The following is a 26,390-nucleotide window of genomic DNA, read 5'->3' on the forward strand; positions in this document are numbered from 1 at the left end:
AGATGTATACATACACACAAACACAAACAGAAATGTCTGGTTCATAGAATCATAGAATAGTAGGCCATCCAGTCCAACCCCCTGCCAAGAAGCAGGAAATCACATTCAAAGCACCCCCAACAGATGGTTGAACAGAATCTAGAATCATAAAGTTGAAAGAGACCTTGTGGGCCATTCAGTCCAACCTCCTGCCAAGAAGCAGGAAATCGCATTCAAAGCACCCCTGACAGATGGCCATCCAGTTTCTGCTTAAAAGCCTCCAAAGAAGGAGCCTCCACCACAGCCCGGGGGAGAGAGTTCCACTGCCGAGGAAGTTCTTCCTGATGTTCAGGTGGAATCTCCTTTTCTGTAGTTTGAAGCCATTATTCCACATCCTAGTCTGCAGGGTAGCAGAAAACAAGCTTGCTCCCTCCTCCCTATGACTTCCCCTCACATTATTTATACATGGCTATCATGTCTCCTCTCAGCCTTCTCTTCTGCAGGCTAAACATGCCCAGTTCTTTAAGCCGCTCCTCATAGGTCTTGTCCTCCAGACCCTTGATCGTTTTAGTCATCCTCCTCTGGACACATTCCAGCTTGTCAACATCTCCCTTAAATTGCAGTGCCCAGAATTGGACACAGTATTCCAGGTGAGGTCTGACCAAGGCAGAATAGAGTGGCTTTAGTATCCCAGTGTTTGTCCCCTGACTCTCTGAAATACTCATTTTTGGAAAGCATATTGCTCCCCCAGCAATCTTACTAGATGTTGACACAAAATTACTGCTGAACAAAACTCTGGGGAAGCAATCTTCTCAAGGGATTCGGGTTCTCTGCAGGAAACTTTGCCTCGGGCACAAAAATAATGTCAAGAACACAGCAGTTTTATAGCAATTTTGGCCGACCAAAATGTGCCTGGGTGGGAGTGTGGGAGGGAGAGAGTGAATGAATGGAGCTTTCCCAATAAATTTCCTTGGTCCCCACTTGCACTGCACAATATTGGATAAACTACCATAACTGATGTGATGACTTTCTTCTAAAATTTAAATGAATGCATTTCTGATTTCCCTTGGAGGTCCTCACTAAAACTAGAGCATTGACATAAGAATATTACTTCAGGTCTCCTCGAGAGCAGCAGGATTGGAAGGGAATATATCCCAAAGAGGTGTCTATCTCATAAGAATATTGCCTCGAGTCTACTCAGGAGTAGCGAAATTAGAAGGGAAAATCTATATCTCCAAAGTTTTTTCCCCAAGGTGTTTTTTTTAAAACATAAATTGAATGGGTTTGAACTGCACTCGTGTTATGGGATCTTGAGACATGATACTAATTGCTTTCTAATGCCATGGGACATAATGCCAAGATAATATGATGCTTCCCCCCCCCCCTTCATGGAATGACATCCTATGTATCAAACTGGTAGAATGTTTCCTACTTAGTATGCTTTAATACATACAAGGAGGCTTACTTCTCAGTAGACATGTACAGAAATACTTTGCCATAGTATATCTACAGTAGTGGTTCCCGACCTTTTTTTGACCAGGGACCACTTGAACAGGGACCTCTTTGACCAGGGACTACTCTCCAACTTTAGTACCAAAAGGATTAAAAATCAGTTTTTGGTCAACTTTAGATTCAGTTTGGTTCTTTGCGGTGCTGGTTCGGAAAATTGCATTGGATAGACCACATCAACTCCAATTTCTGATACAGAACATATGGCATCAAGCAGTCGCCAAATGCTCGCCCACACAAAACCATATTTAATAATCTAGAGCTGATGTGGTTTATCCAATGCAATGGTCAGCTCTGCAGAAAGGAGGGGAAATAAATAGAGGAAGATGGTTCGCGGACCAGATTTTCATTCTCCTGGCCCACTGCTGGGCCGTGACCTACAGATTGAGAACCACTGATCTACAGTGAATATGCCTCCTTTATGCCTCTTGACCTGCCACTTTCCCTCTAATAATTATGGGAATATCACATTGGTAAGCATGCTGAGAAATACCTAGGAGTGAACTTGGTCTCTGCATGTACCTTCAAGTTGCCTGCCAACTTATGGTGACCTCATGAATTTCAAATGTTTTTCTTGGTAGGTTCCCATCCAGGTACTAGCCAGGGCTGACCATGATTGGCTTCCAAGATCAGATAGAATAGGATATTCAGGTTGTAAGAGTGAACTGTTGCCCCTTCTTAAAGAATTACTGTTCTTTACCCATTTCAGGAAAACGGAATGATTATCAAAGCAATTAAGATAGTGTATAGATAAGGTGCCACTAAAACAGAGAACAAAGAAGACAACTTGCATGTGTTATTTTAGTGTGTTCAAACTGAGAAATAACTACTACTATTTAGATATTTAGAGATATAAGTTCCAGTGCAATGGATAAACAGTAACTCATCCTCCAAAGGTCCTCTATTTAGTTGCTCATTTAGTTTCTCATTTACCTTTCTAATCATGGTATTTTCTGGCTCCAATCCTAATAAAATAATTCTCATTCCATAAGCCTCTTGATTGGATTGGTCCATAGAAACTTTCTTCAAAGCCAAAAAAATTCTTAATGGATCATTTTGGAGACTGTTTATGGCAAATAAAATGTCTTCGTTGTAAATAATATCAGTCTAAGTGGAGCATTTCACCTCCAATCCTTCCCCATTAGCTAATTAAAATGGTGCTTTGTTGTGCAAAATCAGGCCACAAAGCCAAATAAAGGCACACACTCGTTGCTTAAATGAAAGGGGGAGCAATCAGAATTGTCTGCAGCCTAAATGTGGCCTGATAGTCCATTCAAGGAAAAAGGTCTGACCAAAGGCAAAATGGATAATAATAATAATAATAATAATAATAATAATAATAATAATAATAATAATTTTATTCTTATACCCCGCCCCATCTCCCCGAAGGGACTCGGGGTGGCTTACATGGGGCCAAGCCCAAATAGAACAATAAAAACGAGACAAGAAACCAATAAAACCAATAATCAAACCATAAAAACAAGTCATAAAAACCACATACAAGGATGGTATCTTTGAAGTAACTGGCTTGACCTTGAATGACAGACGACAGGGAGCTCTGGTGTGGGCTGGTCCATGAGGTCATGAAGAGTCAGAAGCGACTGAATGAATAAACAACAAGTCCATTCTACCATTTTAGGATTCCATCACATCCTGCTGTTATTTGCACAGATGGGTTTTAGGGCCCTTCTACACTGCCATATAATCAAGAATATCAAGGCAGATAATTCACATGATTTTGTGAACTTGATTTTGTCATCTGGAAATTGTAGTTGCTGGGATTTATAGTTCACCTACAATCAAAGAACATTGTGAACTCCACCAAAGGATGGAATTGACCAAATTTGGCACACAGAACTCCCATGACCAACAGAAAATACTGGAAGGTTTGGTAGACATTGACCTTGAGTTTTGGAGTTGTAGTTCACCTACATCCAGAGAGCACTGTGGACTCCAACAATGATGGATCTGGAACAATTGGCATGAATACGCAATATGCTAAATGTGAACACTGGTGGAGTTTGGGGAAAATAGACCTTGACATTTGGGAGTTGTAGGTACTGTGATTTATAGTTCACTTACAATGAAAGACCCCCTTGAACCCCACCAATGATAAAATTGGCCCAAACTTCCACACAGAACCAACCATCATGACCAACAAAAAATAATGGAAGGATTTGGGAGGAATTGACTGCGATTCAGGGGAAATGTAGTTCACCTACCTCCAGAGAGCACTGTAAATTAATGTATTTTCTTATGGTCTTTGGCAACCCTCTCGTGACCCCCCCCCCCCAGGGGTCCCGACCCCTAGGTTGAGAAATGCTGAGTTAAGAAGAATTTAGAAAAGTTATCTTTTTGGACTTTGTGTGTGCATGTGCATTCTCCAAGTTGCTAATTTATGGGCAATCCCCCAAATCCTGCAGTCAGCGTGGCAGTTGGAAAAGTTACTTTTCCATGTTCACCAATGAAGTGTGCTTTGAATTGCATATGTTGCTTCATTTAAGAAGGGAATTCAGCAATGAGCAGCACAATCGACTAGTTGGAGGTATTATGTTTTGTTACCAACATTTTGTTCCTTACTGATATTTGCTGAATGCAGTAAAACATGGGATGGAGGTGGGGATCTCATTTAGATATGAAATACTCTGGTAAATGAGGATTCAACAGAACTGTCAAGTCTCTCTTTTTTTGGTGCATCTATTTTCAGGCCATTTGCAAGCTTCTTTTGGCAGGAATGACAAAATCTATGACATGAGCAGGAAAAAATCCCCATTGAAATGTCCCTCTTAAACCTTTGAAGCCTCTCCTGTTAAGAGTTCTAAGACTGGGAATCACAGAGAAAACACTAGGAAAGAAGCCCATAATAAAAATGTTAACACAAAGAAGCATACTCTCTTATATTTCACAGATGATATATGCCACATTTCACACCAGAATCCTGCATATTTTTAAGTATGCAATCTATGACAGAAGAGACACTTGGGCTGGTCCATGTTTTCCACTCAGCCTATCTTCTTTCTGCTTTTATTATTTCATTGCCAAAGAGTATCCATGTTTCAAGTAAAGACTTATTTATTCATCCCAACAACCCTAGGAATAATTCTGGATAACAGCACAGCCCCTGGCAGAGCTCAATTTGAGGATGTGAAACATCTTCCCATATTCCGTTTTGAGGCTCTGATCATACAGATCTCATGATTTCATAATCAAGTCAGCTCTTCTCTATCCTCTCCTCTGATCCCAGCCCACTCCCTGCTCTTTATAACACCTTGTCTGATGGATAAGCCTGGAGATACTGCAAAAAAAAAAATCAATTGTCTTTTGTGATTCCTGTCTTGACTTAAGAAAGGTACTGCTCTACTACAGATTTATGATGTTCCTCCAAGGTTGTTACCTCCTATGAAGTTCTTCTCCATGTAATCAATGATTTGATTGTAGTCACTGATGATGTTGTCTCCATGGATGATCACAGGTACCTCTTCCCCAAGATTCAGCCGCATAAACCAGGGTTCTTTGTGCTCCGTGAGTGGCATGCTAACATCCCGTTCTTCACACGGTAAGCCCTTTTCTGCAATGACCAGACGCACCTGCAGCAACAAAAGGAGAGATGATTTCAGGGTTGCCTACTAACCTGTACAAATATATGTTTCAAAGGGATGGTTGAATCTGAGATCTGTTACCGTTGTAACTTCAAACACTATCTGACTTACTGCGACCGTGAGGGGAATCTATCATGGGTTTTCCTTTGCAAGATATATTCAGGGGAGAGTTGCCTTTGCCTTCCTCTGTGGCTGAATAAAATACCAAATGTTTTGCTTTGAACTGGAATAGATGGCAGTGTGGACTTAGATAACCCAGTTCATATATTGTGGGTTTTTCAGCCTTGATATTCTAGGCTATATGGCTGTGCGGAAGGGTCCTGAGAGACATGCCAAGGGTAACCCAGCGTTTAAGCAAGGATTTGAACTCTGCTCTCTAGAGTAGTGATTTCTAACCTTTAGGAGCCCCCAGTGACGCAGTGGATTAAACCCTTGTGCCGGCAGGACTGATGACTTGAAGGTTGGGTTGCTGACCTGAAGGTGGCCGGTTCAAATCCAACCCAGGGAGAGCGCGGATGAGCTCCCTCTATCAATTCCAGCTCCATGCTGGAACATGAGAGAAACCTCCCACAAGGATGGTTAAAACATCAAAAAACATCTGGGCATCCCCTGAGCAACGCCCTTGCAGACGACCAATCTCTCACACCAGAAACGACTTGCAGTTTCTCAAGTCACTCCTGACACAAAAAAAGGTCCTCCAGGCATTTTGGATGTCAGCTCCCACAATTCCTAACACCTGTAAATTGACTGGGATTTGTGGGAGTTAAAATCCAAAACAACTGGAGGGTCAAAGGTTGGGAACCACTGCTCTAGAATCATAGTCCAACATTCAAACAAATGCTGAAACTGATACACAATACAGGCTCCTTGTATCTGAGTGATTATTCTACAGTGTACTACTACTTCCCCTACAACATATTAATACATATTCACATGGCACATGTGGGGGAAAAAATCCTATGGTTACTATAATATGAAAAAGTTACCTTTCAAGACTACAACTAAGTCTGGGTCTATTGATTCAATCAATAGATTCTATATTTTAGCAGTAAACCTTACTAAACAATTGAAAACAAAAGTGGTTTGAAATAAAAAAAATACAAGTTCTCTCAGTTTTATACATTAAGATATGCACATTACGTTAGGAGTGCAAACTGTGGAGCCCTCCAGATGTTGTTAAAGTACAGCTCTCATCAACTTCGGTTAGCACAGCCAATAATGAGGAATAATGCTCTTCGACTTACATTCTCTATCCAATTTAGCATTAAATTAAATGGAAAAAGACATGGTCATTGATATTCACATCAGATGAATTAGTTATGTAATTAATTACCAGTTTGCAGACTTCCAATATTTTCTTATAATTAAGCCTTGGTTTTTTAATATTGTGTTAACTATCAGAACCCAGATTTTTGAAAAGAAAATAATTGGTCTACATTTTCCATTTCTATGCATATATTAATGGTTGTGGCCCACCAAAGCATTTTGCATTAGCAAAAGGGAGTGATCAGGACCCATCACGGGTTTTTTTTTTTTTTGAAGTATAAAAGGACAGAACTACTGCATAAACACATAGAGAATGACAACGGCTCATTAAAAAAGATGTGAGTTAATATTTCATAATTTATTTATTTTTTTGTGTCAGGAGCAACTGGAGTTGCTTCTGGAGTGAGAGAATTGGCCATCTGCAAGGATATTGCCCAGGGGACGGCCGGAAGTTTTGATGTTTTTACCATCCTTGTGGGAGGCTTCTCTCATGTCCCCGCATGGAGCTGGAGCTGATAGAGGGAGCTCATCCGCACTCTCCCCGGGTGGGATTCGAACCTGGCAGCTTTCAGGTCAGCAACCCAACCTTCAAGTCACTTAGTCCACTACGCCATCTGGAGGCTCCAATTTCATAAATGCAGACTGCTCTGGAAGGACATATGAACAAAGGACACTATGGCCATGTACCAGTAGCATTCTCTCCTAATGTTTCGCCTGCATTTATGGCTGGCAACTTCAGATCTGAAGGTGCCAGTCTCAGATGCAGGTGAAACTTTAGAAGAGGATGCTACTGGAACATGGCCCTACAGCCTGAAAAACTCACAGCAATCCAGTGATTCCAGCCATGAAAGCCTTCGATAATATGTATGCATGCATTTATCTAAGTATTTTACAATGCTGTTCAATTTTGGATCCAGAGTAGTGTGCATGATAAATCACACAATTAAAATATCAGCATAATGTATTGTAATGAATGTATGTTCTTTTTGCTGGAGCTAAAGTGCTTTAAAATGCAGATGGAAGATTCCAAAACTGAATGTTCTTCCAGTTCCAAGTGGTTTCCAGAAGCAAGTTTTTTTTTAAAAAAAAAAGTACAGAAAGACTCGACTGGACTTTTATTATTTTGAAGGGAGAGAACCATTCAAATGTATGACAGCCCATGACCTGAATCCTTAAGTAGTACAGCCCCCAGAAGGACTGTACCACATGATTTTTCTAAACGCACAGAGGGCTGCTTGTAAAACCTTTTTTGCAGATAGGGCATACAGGGTATTATGATTTTGAGAGCAAGAACTGATATGAGATCCAGACATGTTCTGCTTAAACAGTTTCAATGCACCAAGGAGATTGGTTCTGTTAGTTTTCTGCCCCCCCCCCCCCAAGTCTTTTTGTTGCTTGTGTGTGTTTTTTAAAATTCCAGTTGTGTCCTGGTTTGCTACCTCAAGCTGGTGAAAGCAAATTACTGTGGATAAAACCCTTAAGCTGCTGTCTGATTGGATTGATGGTTTCAGCGCCAGATTATCCAGGCATTGAAGCTGCAAGAGGGTGTTTGGTTTGGCTTAGCCAGAACACGATTCCCTCTTGCAGGTGCTGGGATCTGCTGAGACAGGAGAGATAGAGCGTACTTTCCTTGACCGCCCACGCTGCTCGGTAGTTGTGTTGGGGGCGGGAGGAAGCAAAACGAAGCTGCCTTGGCAAGCATCCCCCTTCTCTCTCTTTCTCAACTGTAAGATTCAGAGTTATCTCACCAAGAACAAGTGCAGCTCAGCTTTTCTGACTTCTTGTAGATACTGTGCTATTTCTCTATCCCACACCTCACGTACATAGCCCTTAACACATTAACAGAACAACTAGATATTTAAAAAGATTGCTGCCAATGCCTACAAGCTATTTTTACATAGGAACTAGCATGATAGTCACACTCCAGTCCTAATATGGGATGACCTCTATACATATGGAAGTTGTTACATGCACAAAAAACCCTGTCTATGAAACCTGAGAATATGGTATTGACTGCTGTGTGTGAAGCAGTTGTAATTCATGGTTAACTGCTACCGTGTTTCCCCGAAAATAAGACAGTGCCTTATATTAATGCTCTAGGTCTTATTTTCAGGGGATGTCTTATTTTTCCATGAAGAAGAATTCACATTTATTATTGAACAAAAAATGAACATTTTATATATACTGTACAGTAGTTGTCATCACAAACCAGCATAACCAGACAAACCGTGAATCCTATCATGAATTTCTTGTTACTACCAATATTTCCATGTACAACACTCTATGGTACGTACATTTACCGATCCTGCATGCTCTGGTGTTCTGTTTGGCGGGGATGTTTCCAAACAAAAACTTTGCTAGGTCTTACTTTCAGGGGAGGCCTTATATTTAGCAATTCAGCAAAACCTCTACTAGGTCTTATTTTCTGGGGATGTCTTATTTTTGGGGAAACAGGGTATTAGATTGACTTCAACAGTTTACCAGCTGTTAGGATTTCTGGGAGTAGAAAGCCAATACATCTGTGGATGGTAGGACATCTGGACATCTTCAAAAAGAGTCTGGGATGCTTTTAGCAGTTGATCCTGCATTGAGGAAAAAGTTGGACTTTTTTACCCATGAAACCCTTTCTAACTCTTTGATGTTGTTATTATTCTGTAAACCAATGTAAATTAAGGGCTGGATAACACTGGCTTGAGAACTTTGGGAGTAATTGTATTGATCACACTTTCCATCTCTCCAAGTCACAATAGAAATACTAGTCTTGTTGGAAACCACTTGAAAAAACATTCAGGAATCCTTCTGACTACAAAAGTCTCTGGATCCCACACCCCTGCATGGGGAAGCGGTCTGCTACCACCAAACCAATCTTCACAAGGAAATGATCTAACTGCGAAAACAGAGTTGTGGAAATGTATTCCCTAAAATCAAATCGTCTTCCATCTGCCCAACAGCGAAAACCAGATCCAAGGTATGCTTTGCCTCATGTTTTGGACCAACAATATACTGAACTAGCTCCATGGTTGTCATGGTAGCCATGAGGCTCTCAAAATGAACAGATTATTCTTAGATCAAATATGGCTCATATTCCTAGCTGTTATATTAGAGAGTCCATGTGTATCAAGCAACTGTTGCATTTTTGAAGGTGCTGCTGGCTACATTTGAACTCCAGTTCAGGAAGCTAACAAATGCAAACAAATATGATCAACTAGTGCAGTGGTTCTCAACCTGTGGGTCCCCAGATGTTTTGGCCTTCAACTCCTAGAAATCCTAACAGCTGGTAAACTGGCTGGGATTTCTGGGAGTTGTAGGCCAAAACACCTGAGGACCCACAGGTTGAGAACCACTGAACTAGTGCAAAGTAAACTTAAAATTCCTCCACGAGGTATGGAAGTATAATTCTATAAGTAGCTACAGGAAGATATCATGGAAAATGCTCTGCTCTGTCATCAAACAATAATTTCTTAGAGGAAGCCATGCTAGATTGCCTTAACCTGAATATGATTGATGATTTTCCCACCCAAATATAAGGATAATACTTCTCAAGGACTTCTTCATAATAACTGCCCTTTCTAAAGGACATTGGAATCCCTTACTAACTGGACTGAGAAGTGAATGCAGGGGATGAGATAGCATATATTTCTCACCTAACAGCAGAATCTAACTTAAGGCATGTTGGGTTTTGTATTGTATTCAGTTACAGAATGGGCTGCTTTACTGATTTTTAACTTAAAATTTCTTATTTAAATTTGCAAATTTTAAGCTATTGTAATTGGGTTTGCAACATTCATTTTATAGAGCAGTTCCACAGAACCAAAAATCATGGGATGCAAGAAGTACTCCAAGGAGTGGCTTTTATTTAGATAACCGGGCCACTGCAGGGGGCCCTGGAAAAAAGCTGCTCTCCAATAAAGCTGTGGTGCTGTCAGGACCCAGGCTGCAGAGCACCAATAACCTTACACGGAGGCCAGAATCTATCTAATATCTTTATTATAGAAATATATAAAGTCAATAAAAACAAGTGAAGAATATAGTTCAGAAACAGACCTTTCAGATGTGGTCAAATTTAGTCCAGAAATGTATTGTCCAATATAAGATATTAGAGTTCAAAGTTTTAATCCACTAGACCGAAACACACACTCTGCCAAGCAAAGTGTGGGGAAATGACAGAGTTTTTAAAGTCCAAGGTAGCTTGACAACAAGGCTGGAAAATAAACTTGATTCTTGGCTAGATCAAAGACTTGAACGAGGCAAACACGAAGCATGAATAAAGTCCAAGGAAGTCCGTGAAACAAGGCAAGGCTGGAAACTTGATCCGGGAAACAAGGAACTGGGGTTACGAAGTCCACACACGATCTCTCTCCTCAAGCTGAACAATTGACTCCGCAAGGTTCCCCTTGCGGCAAAACCCCTATATAGGGTCTTGTTTTCCCGCCAACAGAACACTTTCCCTGGAGAACAAGGAGCGAAACTCAACTCTGTCCAGATGCATGACTCCTTAGAATTTCCCAAGGGAAGCAGACCTAATCAGCTAGTTGTTTGGCAGCGATTCTGAGACTCCGGCGATTAGCCTCCCTGACTCCTCTATCTCTATTATAATTGTCCTTTCGGGAAAACGGGGGAGAATTCTGCCCAAGGCTTGTTTGGTTAACTTCCTGAGGACAAACATCCTCCAGGTGGAGAGGCTCCGATTCAAGCTGAAACGGTGGAAAACCCATGTTTTCCTCCTCGTCTGTCACAATAGTACTAGGAACGGGACTACAAGGCCCATGAGACATCACAGGTGCCCCTTTTCAGCATTTCCTTCCTTTTCAATGGCTCCAGGACACCTGATCCTTTCCTCACCTGGTGTAGATAGAAAATTTGGGAAATAGAAAATAGAAAGCCCTAACTAACACTTCCTACCTTGTCTCTGCTGTCTTCTTTATTATTATTATTATTATTATTATTATTATTATTATTATTATTATTATTTGTCATAAAACCTATCTCTGGCCCCTGGTGGTGGCGCAATGTGTTAAAGCACTGAGCTGCTGAACTTGCAGACCGAAAGGTGCCAGGTTCAAATCTCGGGAGCGGAAAGAGCGCCCACTGCTAGCCCCAGCTCCTGCCAACCTAGCAGTTCGAAAACATGCCAATGTGAGTAAATCAATAGGTACCGCTCCGGCGGGAAGATGATGATACTCCATGCAGTCATGCTGGCCATATGATCCTGGAGGTGTCTACGGACAACGCCAGCTCTTCAGCTTAGAAATGGAGATGAGCACCAACCCCCAGAGTCGGTCACGACTGGACTTAACGTCAAGGGAAAACCTTTACCTTTTTTACCTTATTTCTGGTAGATTAACTTTCTAGGACGCCTAGGATATCATTAGGGATCCTGTTATTTTTGTAACTATTTTTTTCTTGTTATTTCTACATCTCTACACTACTAATTTTCCCTTAATGCTATAACCCCCCCCCCCAATATTTTCATTTTCTTTTCTTCTTTTAAATAATGCATAGAGGACTGTCATTCTTCTTCAAATTTGGTAGGATCTAGATTCAAGGCGTTTATACTTAGTTATTCAGATGCTAGTCATTTATAAACATGCTAATATAGTATTTATTTTTTAAAATATTTACTGAAATATTTATCCCTCACCCCTATTTAAAGATCTCAGAGTGGTGTGTAATAAAAATGGCCTGATCAATTAAAAACACACACACACACGTACACATATGTATATATGTATGTATGTATATGTGTGTGTGTTTGTGTAGAGAGAGAGAGAGGACAGAACATATTAAATAGTTTAATGCAGGGGTCCTCAAACTTTTAAAGCAGAGAACCAGTCCATGGTCCCTCAGAGTGTTGGGGGGCCAGACTATAGTTTGAAAAAAAAATAACCAAATTTCTATGCACACTGCACATGTCTTATTTGTAATGAAAAAAAAATGAAAGAACAATACAATATTTAAAAATAAAAACAATTTTAATCAACATAAACCTACCAGCATTTCAATGGGAAGCATGGGGCTACTTCTTGCTGATCAGATAGTCATTTTAATTAGGATTGTTGTTGTTGTTCTTGTGTGCCTTCAAGTCATTTCAGAATTAGGGCGAGCCTAAGTCTAAAACTGAGGGCGGGGGCCAGGTAAATGACCTTGGAGGGCCGCATCCGGCCCACAGGCCCTAGTTTGGGGACTTATGTATTCAAAATGGGCATGATAATGCCATTTGAAATATCCATTTCAAACCATGTGTGAAACTCATTGTTAGTGGCTCTCCAAAATCATAGAATATATCTACACTCTTGAATTAATGCAGTTTGACACTTTAACTGCCATGGCTCAACATTATAGAAGCATAATAATAATAATAATAATAATAATAATAATAATAATAATAATAATAATAAAAAATAAATAAATAAAACTTTATTTGCATTCCACCCTATCTCCCCAAAGGGACTCAGGGTGGATTCCAATCACAAAAAGGCAAACATTCAATTCCTGAATACGACAACTAATACACACCTAATATCAAAAAATAATAAACCAAACATTTGAAAACAAATTAGAACTTAACAACTACATTAAAATGAAACAGAACCTATCACATAAAGAATCATGGGAATCATAGCTTTACACAGAGGTGATGCCAGTAGCGCTGGTTATTCATCAAACAACAACTCCCATGATTCCACAGCACAGAGCCATGTCAAAACATATTAAATATAGATTCCCCCCCTTGGATAGGGGAGGGTCTTTCCCAGTCCTGCAATCTGAAAGCCTTTTAATTTAGCCTGACTTGAATCTTTTCCTTATCATGATTCATCATCAAGGATCTTTTTCACTCAAAACATGCTGATAAAATTGATATACACTAGTCTGAATGTGCTCAGAGATTCAGAAGGGACATTGGTAGCTGAATCCTGGGCAGAAGACTGCTCAGAAAGTTGTGTTTGTTCTGATTTAAAATCTCCAGCCGTGAATGTCCTGGGGTTTTTTGGGATGCACTGAGACACGTTTCATCCCACCCCCGCAAATCCAGACCTGCAGCAAAGGCTGCGTTTCAGTGCTGCTTGTTTCTCAGAGCTCTCAAAGCACAACGAATACAAGCCAATTATGAGCAGTTGAACTAAAGGTAATGAGCCAAATGAAATGAATCTGCAGGCACAATTTGAACAGAGCATTTGCCATGCAACCTCAACTTTGTTAGCTTCAGACTTCTGTTGCTTGCAGGGAGTTTGGAAACAGCATAAAGTATTTTTTTTCCTATTTATTCTCAACTAACTGAAAGCACACCCAAAAGGTAGGCAAGGGATACAGTCAGATGTGTTCTTGTTGCACACCCACCTCATGGGGCATGACAGGCAGGATAGAAGAAATGTAATCATCTCGCTGAAGTAATAGAAGGGTATATCCCAGAATGCAAGCTGTGGAGTGCATTCAAGGCACTCACAGAGATGAATAGTACTTTAGAAGCACGTCCTAAAGCAATTTGAGTACACAGACCATATTTTCCACCAGATGAACCCCAGAGAAGTACATCCTAATTTTCATGAGAACCTGGATCTAGGTGTTTTGGACTTCAAATCCTACAATTCCTAACAGTAGGTAGGCTGTTAGGAATTGTGGGAGTTGAAGTCCAAAACACCTGGAGGGAGGGCCGAAGTTTGCCCATGCCTGATCTAGACAGAACTGAATGACCAGCAGTTGCACTGATCACAAAACCAACTTCTCTCAACATATAGTCAGCTTCTATGTGGTGCTGATTTGCTGGCTCATTGTCGATCATGTTGCCTTTCCCAGAGTATTTATTGAACAGGAAAAAGCAAATTAATGGAGTAAATTGTGAAACAAAATGCTTGGGGAGGTAGCCTTGCATGAAAAGTTGTATGACTGCAGAAGTGGGGCATCATTAGTCAGTTGTACACTGAACCATCAGAAAGCAAGGGTATTATTCTCTCAGCTACCCATGTGGACAGTTTCAGATTTTGATGTATTTTGGATTTTAGAATTCTAAGTGAGGGATGCAAATCAAATAAAACATATACTTCACACTGACTATTTGTAATAAAGCTTGCTCTGAGTGGCAACCTCTACTTTATATAAATTCATTTTTCAGCATCAGGGACTATTATCTTAACATTATTGCCAACTTTTAAGACACAGAAAATCAACCCAGAATTGGAGATTATATTAAACCATCAATTCTGCTACCATTCTATTCAGTTATTAAATTAGACTATACGAAACACAAACTAGTTTGCACCTTGCTACCAGCAGCTACAACATAAATCTTTCTGGTTATTGGAAGCACTGCATTGTGACAATTCTCTATCAGCGTAGTGGGCTCGGCTCAGAAGGAAGTGCTTGCCCATGCCATGATGTGGTTGTGCAAGACGCACAAATGGTTCATTTTTTCTTCTTACACTTTTCCAGGTGAAACCCAGTTTATCATTCTTGTGAATCCTATGTGAGTACTATATAAAAGGGTATATCATCAGCATAAAACAATATTTCATTTTTCCTATTTCTAACATGAGAGAAACAGTACAGAGAAGAGACATTAGAGATTAGATTGTTCACAAAGAAACTTAATTGTATTAATAGGTAAAACCCCTGGGAGAGGGCATAAGAGGATATATGACACTCAGTTCTGCTTTCCCCCCATATCTAGGTGAATCAGTTGAATCTAAACCAACATGTAGGGTGAAGTGATGAACTGAATACAGGCAAATAAAGTGAGAATGGAAACGAGAGAGAGGGTGAGAAAGATATACAGTAGAGTCTCACTTATCCAACATAAACAGGCCGGCAGAACATTGGATGAGCGAATATGTTGGATAATAAGGAGGGATTAAGGAAAAGCCTATTACACATCAAATAAGGTTATGATTTTACAAATTAAGCACCAAAACATCATCTTTAACAAAAAACTGACAGAAAAAGTAGTGCAATACTCAGTAATGATATGTAGTAATTTACGAATTTAGCACCAAAATATCACGATGTATCGAAAACATTGACTACAAAAATGCGTTGGATAATCCAGAATATTGGATACGTGAGTGTTGAATAAGTGAGACTCTACTGTATTGGGGAATGGAGAGATGGTTGGGAGGTTTGCTGATTCTGGAGCAGTAATAAATGGACAACCCTGGACTTGTTTTGAAATAGTTTCGTCTTATATCAGTTAATTTGTACTTGATTTGGGCTAGTTCAGAATCTGTTCAGAATTTCATGTCATGTTGACATCTATGTATTGACATGCTCCTGATAATATAATTGGGTACTTCTCTTCCAGCCCCCTTACAAGCTGGAATAATAATAACAAAGAGGCTTCTCATCTTATCCAACTGTCCTCAAGATGAGAGATGGCTAAAAGAGGAGGGAAAGCTTTGCAATTGTAATCTTTGTGACATGGCCTCCTGTTATGCAGAAGTCAGTGCATGCTTTAGGTGGCTAGGGGCAAAGATGACTGCATATCACTGCTCCATAGCCCATTACTGGCTGTGGCAAATGCCATAGCTGGCTCTCCAGAGTAGGGTACCATGGGATGCTGCTGGAAATGGGCAGTGCAAATATGGGATTTGGTGTGGGCAGGTGGCATCCAAATGATGGTGGCACTTCATCTTCCATCTTGGGCAGCTGCTTTGACAGTTCCATTCCTTGACCCAAGCTATTGTTCTTGCTTAGCCCCAGATCCATCCCGGGACCTACCTTGACTTGAGATGACAAATGGCATTCTAGAGGGAATAATCAGGACTCTCATTCCTGCCACTTCCAAGAAAATAACCTGAACAGCAAAATTCAGTAGATTCTGTTTCTTCATTCTTATTTTGAAGAAACTTAGCAGGATTTGTGTCTGTAAACTACTTTTGATTAACCTAGGCATATGCTGCAAAAAGAGAATTTGGGGCACCATCATTGCTGGGAATTGTAGTCTCTCGGGATTCTAGGTCCATCCTAAAAGAGGTCCCAAGAATTTAACATAGCCACATCTTGTAGCAAATGCACAACACAAAAAGCACAAACGTCAGCAATGTAGAGATATAGTCCTGGGCTCTCTGTTCACAATAACAGAAATAAGCCTATAACAGAGGTTTAAAGGCCAAATTAAATGTTATATGTAGCTATCTTCTGATTTTATAATTTTAAGGCAATGTAAAGAAATTTCAATAATTGCTGAGAAGCAGTAATGCTATTTGTAAGCTTTTAAACATGGGGCGTATCTATACTGTAGAATTAATGCAGTTTAATATCACTTAATGCTATGGAACCCCAGGATTTGTTGTTTGATGAGGCACTAGCATGCTGACAGAGATGGCTAAAGGCCTTATAAAACTACAACTCCCACGATTTCATATCATTGAGTTAAGGTGGTGTCAAACTGAACTAATTCTACAGTGTAGATGCAGCCATGTTTGTAGGAGAGCATGTATATCTAAACGGGTGGAGAATATGTGGCCTTCCAGAGATTGCTGTACTCCAACTCCCATCATTCCTAGCAGCATAATCACAGTGAGTGGAGATGGAAGTTGCAAATCACTAGTATCTGAAGGACCTTGGCATCCCTGGTCTCATAAATTAAAATAGTAAGGATGGCTAGCAAGTGATTAACAAAGAACGATTGAGATAAGAATCCAATAATGTTCTTAGATTTACACCCTATTCAAAGTGGACTAAAAAAATGTTTACTGCCAATCCACTAGAACAAAATTAGCCTGACAAGATGAGCAGTTTCATTTATATGGAGGGCTGTGAATTAGGGTTATAATTAAACACAAGTAAAGACACTCATTAAGCAAAGATTTCCCTTCTTGTATTTTTATTTCCCTTAATCACCAAGAGCTTATAAGTGCCCCAAAGAAATGATACTGCAGTAACTGATATATCCAAAAGATTCACTTGTCTTATTGATGTCCAATCAATGAGCTATGAATTACACAGCCACAAAAGGAAACCAATGACATGAATGAAAAGGATTATTCTTGGTATTTATTTCAGAATTCAATAGGGTTTCCCATAGACCTAAACCCACAACAGCCAGTAACCACAACATACCTAGTTTCCTTTTTATACAAATTCAGAACTTGGAAAAGTTATTCCAGTGATTACAACACCCAAAATATCTTAGCTAGCATGGGGGGCAGATCTATCAGTGATTATTTTGCTACCATCAATAAACAGACTTGAGTTCAGTGTTTCTCTGAATGCAAGCTGCTTACTGGCATAAGAAGGGAAACACCTTGTTTCATTCCTTGCCTTATGTTGAGTTCCTTGAAGAAATTAAGTTGGCCATACATACAGTGCTGGACTAGATAGGGCCTTAATCTGATCCATAGGGATTCCTTTGAAGTTTTTGAGATGATTCAGGTGCCTACCCATCATCCCTCCATTGCTTGCAATCTTCATTCCTGTTCCTCAAGGGCCACTTTTACTCCTAGGTCCATAACATATAGGTCCAAATGCATTGCTTAAGGCCACTCCCATTTCTACTTTCCTTTCTTCCATGCCCTTCTCTGAACTTATGTGACATTACAGAAACTATGACACCAGACCAGACTAATGCAATCCTCCACCAGTGTGTACAAAATCTCAGGATTCCTGAGGATGATGGGTAGCATCAGATACTTGGGTTGCAAAAATACTTGTGTGTGTGTGTGTGTTACAGTTCCAAGACCAGCCCAAACTGCATGGCCACTGGTCATGCTACCTGGGGTATTATAGATGGGGATGTGCACTGCTCTGTTGACTAAGCAAAGACAGAAAGCTGATCCTCCCATATTTCTCTGAGGCATTGGTAATTCATGTAGGTTCATACAACTGATATGCCACACTCCTGCCTTATTTTTTTCACGAATCTGTGGCTTGAACACACAATTTAGTATTATATATTGCAGGATGGGGTGGGGTTAAACCCACTGGGTGGTCAAGTCACATTTTCTTGGTCACAGAGAAAGATAATGATAAGCCTCTTCTGAAAAACTCTTGCACAAAACCCCCCTGTGATAGATTCACCATAGGTTAACTATAGGCCAAAAGTGACTTGAAGATACACAACAACAAATTCTATTTCCAGCTCAACATGGATTACTCACTAAGTGACTTGAATCCCAAGACTCCTTGAAGAAAATAAACAGTGGTTACAAGAAAAATATTTATGTGTGTAGGTAAGCTGCTACAACCAATATATGAGATCACTATGCATATTATTTGCATTTTTAGATTGTATTTATCTTTTTTGGTGTCAAACTGCTTTATAACTATCCCTGCACCTGTTTCAGGTCTATAAAAAGGTTTATATTTTTAAATATTGTATCAGAAGCCACTTGAAAACATATTGCAAGTTGCTTCTGGTGTGAGAAAATTGGCTGTCTACAGAGATGTTGCCCAGGGGACATCTGGATGCATAATGAACTATTTGAGAGGGTTGTGGCAAAATTGTTTAACATGCAGACTATCGATTTGTCCAATCCATGCTAATTTTCATTACTCAAATAGTGATCATCATCATAGGCAATCATTTGTGACCGAATATAATTGTCTTCCAGGAATAGAGTCTTGGAGGTGGATCTGAAAGTGACTATAGAGACCTACTCTGGATCCACATAATCTTTACTCATATTGTGCACTTCAGAAAAAGCACAATCCAACCTATGTTTGGAAGCTTTTAAACAGTGGCTGTGTAGCCATCTGTCAGGGATACTTTGATTGTGTTTTTCCTGCATGGCAGGGGGTTGGACTAGATGGCCCATGTGATCTCTTCCAACTTTATGAGTCTATGATTAATGGACAGAAAGAAATTGAAGTTGCCTATAGAAGCTTAGTGCCCTCCAAACGTGTTGTAGAGTTCCATATCCCTAGCCAAGATATCTAGAGGGCACCAGGTTAGAGATTGCAAATAACATCTCAAATAATCTGAAAACTGATAAACCTTGCTCAGTAACTTAATTCTCATTTTGTTGTTCTTTCTGCTTGCAATTTCTTAAAACAAAATCCAGGATATCTTATAAAGTTGTCTGCTTAGCTGTCAACACACTGAAATACTGGATAAGGCATCAATTTGAAATGTATAATACTGGGAAGCTGAGATTCATTGTTCTGGAATCATGTTTTGATCATGTTGGGAACCTGGAATTGTTTGATACTAAGTTTTTGCTCCTGGATCCTTAGGCCAGCTTGGAAATTTGGGGAGTTGTCATTTTAAAAAAAAGTTTCCATGTTCTTCACAAGATCTAATTTATCATTTCCATCCATTTTTTTCTTAATTCTGGATACTAATGTATAGAATCTTATTTCAAAAAATAGATATTTTGGACTAATGCAAATTTTATTAAGTTAATTTTATGAAACTACCATTATTGGAACTGGTTTTTTTATTGCAAAAGGTAATTTTATAGTAGAATTCCACATGCTGCATAGAATAATTTATGGAGATAAACAAGAATGATACAATGTGTTGTTGAAGGCTTTCATGGCCGGAATCACTGGGTTGCTGTGAGTTTTCCGGGCTGTATGGCCAAGTTGCAGAAGCATTCTATCCTGATGTTTCACCCACATCTATGGCAGGCATCCTCAGAGGTTGTGAGGTCTGTTGGAAACAGTTAACACCTCCCAAAAAAAGGATTCCCCCAGGCAGTTAGCAGCCAGGTCTTGAAGCTGCAAGGCTATTCAATGCTAATCAAGCTAGCCAATTGCAACATTCACACTTGCCTCAGGAAGACAAGAGTTCTTTCTCCCACCCTGGACAATCCACAGATATATAAACCCCGCTTGCCTAGTTTCCAACAGACCTCAAAACTTCTGAGGATGCCTGCCATAGATGTGGACAAAACGTCAGGAGAGAATGCTTCTGGAGCATGACCATACAGCCCGGAAAACCCACAACAACCCAAGAATGATACATTCAGTCTTTTGTTTTTGGTTCCTTGGCTGACAGGGGCTACTCTCATTTCTTAGAAAACATTGCTTGCTGAATGGCACACTGACATTCCCAGTGTGCTCTGGCCATGGTCCTGAAATACAGTGGACAAGGAAGCTACTGCTGTTGGCTTCAATGTGGCTGAGCGTGGAATCTCAGTAGCATTTGCACTTGCTTTTTACAGCCTGTATTGTCTTTCTTCCTTTTCTTCTCTTCTCTTTCGTGTACACTACATGCTATAAGTAGCAAAATAAAAGAGAGCTAAATCTGATAATGTTCTGAAAATGTCAGGACATGACCTTTAATCCCTTCCCTACAGCAATAAAGAGATGGCGTCTTTACCCAAAAAGAGGTGGGATCTTCACACACCAGGAGGCTAACTTTTGTTGCTTAAGAAATAAAACTAAAGCATTCAGCTAAAGATATTCTGATGCATATATCTATCTGTCTATCTGTCTATTCATCTGTCATTCTTTGATTTTTTTTTGCCACATTGAGAATTTCTGATAAAATCCCAAGATTTTACCAGAAATCCAATAAATATGTTTTGGAATAGGGAGAATGCTTTCTCTTTTACATAACTAATACCTGTACCCCTCAAGGTGTCCAAAAGAGATTCAATTAACAGTGATGCTTTTGTGCCCTGTCACTTGGATCTACTGCCTATGAAGTCCCATCCTTTCTGTCAGAGGAGGGACTAGCTCTGGGTTAGTTGTAGAAAAGCATGTACGAGGAGCCTATTAACTATTTCCTCCCCAGACACAGAAAGATAAGTCAAGGCTTATAGAGTAAACTCCTGAAAGGAAATGTTCCTTATGTAAGAAATGAGGGCAAAAGGCATTGGTGAAGGGTAGCTCCCTTTTGAGTCTGATGATTTTGCAGGCAGATCAAATGCAGAACCAAGCCTCTTAGGAACCACCAGTCCAAAAGAAACAATTGAACATATGCCTACATTCGGCTCCATGGATTCATGTGGACATTTCTTTTGTGCATGAGTAGATACTGGGCCTTCAGCCCACTCTGGTTTCCCAAAGAGAGGTGAGTCTGATTTGGGAAGAAACTGGAGGCCCTTATGTCTGAAGGAAACCTGCCCATTCATCTTTTCACCTATGCATAATTCATCTCCCATCTATAATAAATGCCAAGAGAAATGACTGCTGTGGTTTGCACACATGCAGGGCTTTATGAAAAATAAAGGTCAGGCATTTTCATCTGGTGTAGACTTTTTGCCATTATTATTATTATTATTATTATTATTATTATTATTATTATTATTATTATTATTTTCTCCACTTTTTCTAAGGATTGAGACCCAAAACTGTTAGTGAAGCATACAGATGCTGGAGAAGTAATGCTTTGAATTTAAACTGCCCCTCCCATTGCCAACATACACACAGCAGCTGCTTAAGAGTCACACTGCAGCAGCGTCCAGGGAAAATTGAAAGGTCTGTTAGGATTTGGAAACATAGTGCCATACCCTGTCCTCCAGGGTGTCTCCACAAGAACACAAGCCCATTGTATGTGGCCAGTTCGCCCCCATGCCTGCCTATCTACCAAAGATTGCATGATCCATGTCTGGGTGCTGCTGTCCCCACCCCCATTCATTCTGTCTTGCTTAGAGATCCACACCAGAAACCAGAAACCTCTCCAAAGACACCAAGAGATCAGACCCCCAAACCAGGGGGACTCTGGCATTATTATTCCTCCCTTTGTTTTAGGCAAACTGCTCTTGAAATGAGAGAAATGCCCAGAGGCAAAAACACACCTCTGTTTTGACACCTGGCCTTCAAGCAGCTCCCTTGCCAGCTCCCAAGGAAAAGCAAGCTGCTTTTTCACACTCACTCCCACCCTGCACGTTTGCAATTGCCCAAGAATCCGCATGTGATGGTATTGCATGGGATCCCCTCTTTCCCTTGCCCCAAGGCAGGAATCCCCCTCCCCTTTTATTTATTTTTTATTACCTTCTGTGAGCTGAAGGACTGGGTCCAATGATACAAAACCAGCCTGTCCTTGGATCGGAAAGCCGGGTGGGTCGGATCGTGGTTCTCCTCGCCCTCGGTGGACTGGCCCGCCTCGTTCTCCAGGGCCGAAATGGGCCACCAGCTGCAGTTGGTGGGAGTCACATTGTTGGGAGTCGCCATGACAGCCCGAGATGGTTGGAAGGACGGGAGGAAGGAATGGAGGGAGGGAAGGAGGGAAGGAGGGAAGGAGGAAGAGCTGCAGCAGCTGGACTATCGGAGCAGCATCACATGGGGCTCATGGAAGCAGCCTCATTCCCAGAGCCACGGGGGCTGGATTGCATTGCTCACTCCGGATTGGCAAGGGAGTGGGGAGACTGGGGCAGCTTGAGCAGCAGCATTTGGTTCTGGGAGAAGAGAAGCGATGGAGCGCGCGCGCTCTGGGTCTGCCTTGAGCGCGCCCGCGCGTGCGTAAAATCTCAGCCCCTTCCCAACCAGGGAGACACTCTGCTGCACTGCTCATCCATTGTTCCAATCTCAGACACAACAGGCAGGCAGTGCCACCTGAGCCAAGGGTTCCTCCACACCGCCTCCTTTATCCAAATTGGAGGAACCAAAGCGCGCAGAGAAACCTTTCCAAAGAAAGGAACGCCAAAGGGTTCACTTGCTCTGCTGAGTGACAGTTCTGATAGCCATGCCCTTACTCTGGTGCAACCCCAAGACTGGTTGTGTAAATTTCTGAAAAGACATACAGGGGTACCAGCAAAATCCACATGGGGATACCTTTACTAGCCAAACAAAATGTATTTGGGTTCACAAATGGAGATTTCGCGTTTTTGTGGGTCTTGATGTTTCCATGTAAATGGCTGTGTGTTTCTGCTTTCCCTTCTGCGAAATGTGAGAGGTTTCTGAACTAGAATCCCACCCCCTTTTCAGATTTCAATGTCTCATAAGCAGAGATTGACATTTGGGAAGCATTCGAGAAGATTAGGCAAATTCAAAGCTATGTCTATCAAGAGGTATTAAAATTCTGTCAGCTAAATGGAATCTTCATATTCAGAAACAATTTACTTTTGAATTCCGGAGATAATAAAGGCCTCTTCTACACTGCCATATAATCCAGATTATCAAAGCAGGTCATCCACATTATCTGATTTGAATTGGGTTATATGAGTCTACTCTGCCATATAATCCAGTTCAAAGAAGATAATTTGGATTTTATATGGCAGTGTAAAAGGGCCCAGAGAGCCAATCCAGGACTTGGGAAGGTGTGGTTCTTCAGATATTACTAAACTGCAATTCTCATCAGCCATAACCAGTATATTCCATGGGAGTGATGATGAGACTACAGTATAAAAATAATATCTATCCCTGGGGCAGACATTCAGAATGAGTGTAGATCTCAGTTCAAGAACAAGAGTATAGATCTCAGTTCAAAAATTGAGATCTATACTCTTGTATAGGAAAATAGGAATTCTCTTCCCTTAGTCAAAAGCTTGGAGCCTCCAGTGGCGCAGCATGTTAAAGCACTGAGCTGTGGACTTGTGGACCGAAAGGTCACAGGTTTGAATCCGGGGAGCAGAGTCAGTGCCTGTTGTTAGCTACAGTTTCTGCCAACCTAGCAGTTTGAAAACATGCAAATGTGAATAGATTTATAGGTACTGCTCTGGCAGGAAGGTAACGGTGCTCCATGAAGTCATACCAGCCACATGACCTTGGAGGTGTCTATGGACAACGGCAGCTCTTCGACTTAGAAATTGAGATGAGCACCAATCCGAGTCAGACACAACTGGACATAACATTAGGGGAAAATTACCTTTACCTAGTCAAAAGCTTATAGAGTTTACATCTGGTTTAGCCACATGAGAGCTTTCATTGTGACCCAATATCTTTAGGATAGGGGTCTTCAAGTCTTTTGCACCTCCACATTGGCCATGCCAACTAGGGTTGGTGAGAACTTGTGTCCAACTTAATTTAGAAGGCCTCAGGGTCACTACCGGTCCGTCATGTCAAGCTGGCAATGGTCAGGTATTTACAGGGGCTCATGTCCCATTACATAGCCTATTCTATGCATCATGTTGCTGGCCTCCAATTCAGCTGTTTTTTAGTGTTGTTGTCTCCACTCTTTTGTCCATAATAGATGAAGAACAGCATATGTCACAGTCATTGTGTCCACATTCTCAAGCAAGTTGTAATGAAAATGAGGAAATTCCAGTTCCACTGATTCTAGAAGAACAAGGATTTCCAAAATGTGGGACAATTCCTCATCAGTTGGACTTATCAAAAATGCCCACTAACTTCTAGTCTTGAAAAGTCCAAATGGCTTTGCCAGGATTAAGGAACATGCCCTCTCCTTTCATGGATGTTGCAGGAAACCAATTCTCTGGGACAGCTGTGCGGCCATGAAATGAATTATCACCACCCTATGCTCTAGGCTGGCCCTACATCTCCCAAGCTTTTCTAGCAACATCCATGAAAACTACCTTAGCACTCTTCCAGAGTTCGGTGCTCTCCTATTCTAGTTCTGAGATCCCACTAACTATGGCAACTGGGGACAGTAGAACACATATTGAGGGCGCCAAGTTTTGGAAAAGTTGCAGCATTCAATACTTAGAAGCGGAAGATTCACGATTAAATATTCTGGCATACAGTGGGGTTTGGATCCAGAATGCCTCCTCCTGTGGATACCAAAAATCCATGTATTCTCAAGTCCAATTATATAAACTGGCATAGTAAAATGGAGGCCCTTATCAAATGGCAAAATCAAGGTTTGTTTTTTGGATTAAAAAACTTCAAGCTGTGGACGGTTGAATCCATGGATATGAAGGGCTGGAATTCCATTCTAGGATTTGATTATGGCTTAATGACTATACATTTAACCAGCTAAGGCACATTTAGCCAGCTAATACAGTAGAGTCTCGCTTATCCAACATAAACGGGCCGGCAGAACGTTGGATAAGTGAATATGTTGGATAATAAGGAGAATTAAGGAAAAGCCTAATAAACATCAAATAAGGTTATGATTTTACAAATTAAGCACCAAAACATCGTGTTATACAACAAATTTGACAGAAAAAGTAGTTCAATATGCAGTAATGCTATGTAGTAATTACTGTATTTACGAATTTAGCACCAAAATATCACGATATATTGAAAACATTGACTACAAAAATGCGTTGGATAATCCAGAATGTTGGATAAGCGAGTGTTGGATAAGTGAGATTCTACTGTAATGCCAAGCTTGCTGTATTTCCCGTTGTATCAGCGTGGCACTAAATGTTTCTGAATGTTGAATTGCACCTTCATACATCCACTGAATAATCTATATTTAACATAGGACAAATAAATGCTATTGAAAGTGTTTTAGTAATTTTTTTATCGTGTCAGAAGTGACTTGAGAACATACTGCAAGTTGCTTCTGGTGTGAGAGAACTGGCAATCTACAGAGATGTTGCCTAGGAGACGCCCGATGTGATAGCTGGGAGGCTTCTCTCATGTCCCGCAAGCTAGAGCTGATAGACGGGAGCTCACCTCATCTTACGGATTCGAACCAGCAACCTTCAGGTCAGCTGTTCAGCCAGCACAAGGGTTTAACCCATGCGCCATCGCGACTCCTTTTTAGTAATTGAAACTACCATTTCATATGTTTCTAACAGGGCAGGTTTGCTTTTTGGTTTCCTACTTTGCCTTTAACAGGAAGCGAACTTATAAGCAGAGATTTAGTGTATGTTTCCCAAAATCAAAGTAAAGTAAGTTTTACCTCCTTTAGTTTTGCACACTAAGTTGATGTCAAAGGTATAGGAAAACAGAGAACTGTAGCCTTGAGAACTGTTCCAAAAGCTCCATCTACTGGTCTATTTAAAAGCTACGTATAAAGGGCAATTTCAAGACTGCTTCGTTGTCCCTCTGAACTTCCAGTTGCCTTGTACTTATTAAGACGATAATAAGGACAAGTTTCTGCTCCACGAAAATAGATGAAATTAGCCTTGCCTTATATTTTTGGTTACAGCAATGGCTTTGTTTGGTTCTCCTAGAGCCCTAAAACAAATAAGAGAAAATGATCCTAAACCATAAAGTCTTGTGCTTCAGAAACCCCATTAATGTAGCACCATGTTTTTCTTAACAAAACAACGGCAAGGCAAATTTCATCTTTGCAAAAACTGGAAA

General features: G+C 40.7%; 1 protein-coding gene across 1 annotated transcript in view; it reads right to left on the bottom strand.

Moving 5' to 3' along the window:
• Positions 1 to 22,679, bottom strand: part of gdap1l1 (ganglioside induced differentiation associated protein 1 like 1) — a 47,510-nt gene extending 24,831 nt beyond the window's left edge. The window contains exons 1-2 of the mRNA XM_003220609.4: positions 22,227 to 22,679; positions 4,883 to 5,075 (exon numbers count right to left, since the gene is read on the bottom strand). Of these exons, the coding sequence (XP_003220657.1) occupies positions 4,883 to 5,075; positions 22,227 to 22,406 (373 nt within the window). The 5' untranslated portion in view covers positions 22,407 to 22,679. The remainder of the gene's footprint in view (positions 1 to 4,882; positions 5,076 to 22,226) is intronic.
• Positions 22,680 to 26,390: the final 3,711 nt, after the last annotated feature.

The sequence above is a fragment of the Anolis carolinensis genome, chromosome 4, assembly GCF_035594765.1.
Source record: "Anolis carolinensis isolate JA03-04 chromosome 4, rAnoCar3.1.pri, whole genome shotgun sequence".
NCBI classification, from domain to species: domain Eukaryota; kingdom Metazoa; phylum Chordata; class Lepidosauria; order Squamata; family Dactyloidae; genus Anolis; species Anolis carolinensis.